Source organism: Arachis ipaensis, chromosome B01 (genome assembly GCF_000816755.2).
Source record: "Arachis ipaensis cultivar K30076 chromosome B01, Araip1.1, whole genome shotgun sequence".
In the NCBI taxonomy this organism is placed as follows: Eukaryota; Viridiplantae; Streptophyta; class Magnoliopsida; order Fabales; family Fabaceae; genus Arachis; species Arachis ipaensis.
In genome coordinates this window covers 42,053,593-42,055,811 of record NC_029785.2, presented here as the reverse complement: position 1 = coordinate 42,055,811, position 2,219 = coordinate 42,053,593, and the positions used below count along the sequence as shown (strand labels likewise).

At 35.8% G+C, this 2,219-nt stretch overlaps 1 protein-coding gene across 8 annotated transcripts in view; it reads right to left on the bottom strand.

The window, feature by feature from the left end:
• Positions 883 to 2,219, bottom strand: part of LOC107629578 (deSI-like protein At4g17486) — a 4,704-nt gene continuing 3,367 nt past the window's right edge. For 6 of the 8 annotated variants that reach the window (XM_021120668.1, XM_021120659.1, XM_021120671.1 and 3 more), the window contains 2 exons: positions 1,888 to 1,974; positions 966 to 1,360 (listed from right to left, as the gene is read on the bottom strand). In XM_021120668.1, coding sequence (XP_020976327.1) covers positions 1,197 to 1,360; positions 1,888 to 1,974 — 251 coding nt within the window. In that variant the 3' untranslated portion in view covers positions 966 to 1,196. Of the gene's footprint in view, positions 1,361 to 1,887; positions 1,975 to 2,219 lie in introns of all 8 variants that reach the window. The other 2 variants (XM_016332396.2, XM_021120680.1) reach the window with 2 other exon arrangements.

Sequence of the window (2,219 nt, the reverse complement as noted above, 5' to 3'; positions counted from 1 at the left end):
TTTTGAATTTGATTTTATATAATGGATCATGTTCCGTTCATTTAGTACTATACAATTGTTTCACCTTAATAACGTGTTCGGTTCATTATGCAAAAAACTGTTTTGAATTTGATTTTATATAATGGATAATGTTCCGTTCATTTAGCACTATACAATTGTTTCACCTTAATAACGAATTGATGTTCCGTTCATTTAGTACTATACAATTGTTTCACCTTAATAACACGTTCGGTTCATTATGCAGAAAATTGTTTTGAATTTGATTTTATATAATGGATAATGTTCCGTTCATTTAGTACTATACAATTGTTTCACCTTAATAACATGTTCGGTTCATTATGAATTGAATTGAATTGTTTTGAATTGAATGAATGCGAGTATTCTGAATTGAATTGAATTGATAATCTCTAAGGAGGAGAAGAAGGAAAGAAAAAAAACCTGCGTGTACAAATTTAGAAGATAAAAAAGAAAAAGAAGAAGAAATACGAGGAAGCAAAGGAGAACAAGGAGAAAGAAATGGAGAAAGAGAAGGAGCATGTAATTTGAAAAGTTATTACAACAACTTGGATAGATTTAGATAAGAATTTTGTTTGGATGTAGAGTTTTATTCAAAAATAATAGTTTATCCAAAAAAAAAAAAAAAAAAGGCTAGAAAGTGGGGCCTATAAACCAGGCCCCAGTGTGGCTGAGATAGTGTAAGAATGGCAAACCTGTTTGCCTCATAGTAGCCACACCAAGGTTCGATTCCCAGCCATAGCTAGATGGTGGTAGAAAAGAGCCTTTGGTCTGTGTGAGTGGATGTGCGTGTGTATAACCAAATAAATAAAAAATAAAAAACAGGCCCCTAATTAGGGAAATGGTAAGTGACGCGTGTAAGTGTGTAGAAGGAGAGGCTGCATTGCCAATCTTTAAGGAAAGCACAACCTCTCCTAAGACAAAATGCTGCGGGGAGGGCTGCTAAGAAGAAAAAACAAGGCAAACCTACAAGGCCCTAACTGGAACATCTGATAAATTGTTTGTTTGTAGTTCAATAGAATCTACATTACATTTTGAAGGAACGTGGCATCATTAACATATACAACAGACAGACTAACGTGCTTATATAATACAAAACACTTCTTTTGGGATATCTGAAGTGGTACAAGCTAAGAGATGGAAGAAAGAATAACAATAATCAGACAAGAAACAAATATTGGTTATCGTAGGGCATCCCGAGCTAGAGTCATGGGTGCTTCCTGTATCAAGGAGATATCACCATTTGGCGAGTTTAGCAGCTGGCGATTGGAACGCTCATCATCATCATCGTCGTTATCATCATCACTAGATCCTGAAAGCCAATCAGAGTCTGATCTCTCATCATCTGCAGTCACAGACATTTTTTATCCTTATCCGCACGGTTTCATCAAATAGCATCATCAAATATATTGCGAAATATAGAATCATGCTTTCCATAACCCATCATAAATCTAGAAATAAAAGCTTTCCAAGATCTAGCATTAATTCATAAGCAAACAATCAATATTATCTGTAGAGGATACAATGTGAATGCGAATCATATTACTTCATTATTGTCATGTCTTAATGCTGTGAATATTATCAATCATATTACTTTTTATAATGTCAACGTGAATGTCTTAATGCTGTGAATATTACACTGTCGGCTAATAAAAATTTCAGAGAATCGCCATGTCCTGGTAGGCAACTGCCGACTACTATAAAAACTCGGCATAATTAGCAATTTCTAGAAATTCTATTGGCTGAAGCTGAAAGTACAACGGTCAATGCACAGACAAATTTGAAACACATCATTTTATTGGTTTCAAAGACAAATGCGCAAGACTATGCAACAATTGGCAAAAATCAAATATGATTGTCTCAACATCTTACCGGAACATGCTAGATGTTCGGGAAGATGTCTAACAGCAGCAACCTGAAGGCTTTCTGGCAGAAGACAATTGCAGAATGAACCTGAAACTTCAAACATAATATTAAACACTAGTAAATGCAAATATGCAATCATTAAATACACAAAATCAAAGATTCAAAGTGCAATTGTAATGTGGGTTGCTAATGCACAATCAAAGTTTTACCAACTTTGCCCCTAATGCTTCTACATCTCATCATCTTCATCATAGCACCACCCCACCCCATCGATGCCACCACACAGCCACCACCCCCACCCGACCCAGTCACCCCCTTACACTCACCACTTCCAGTTC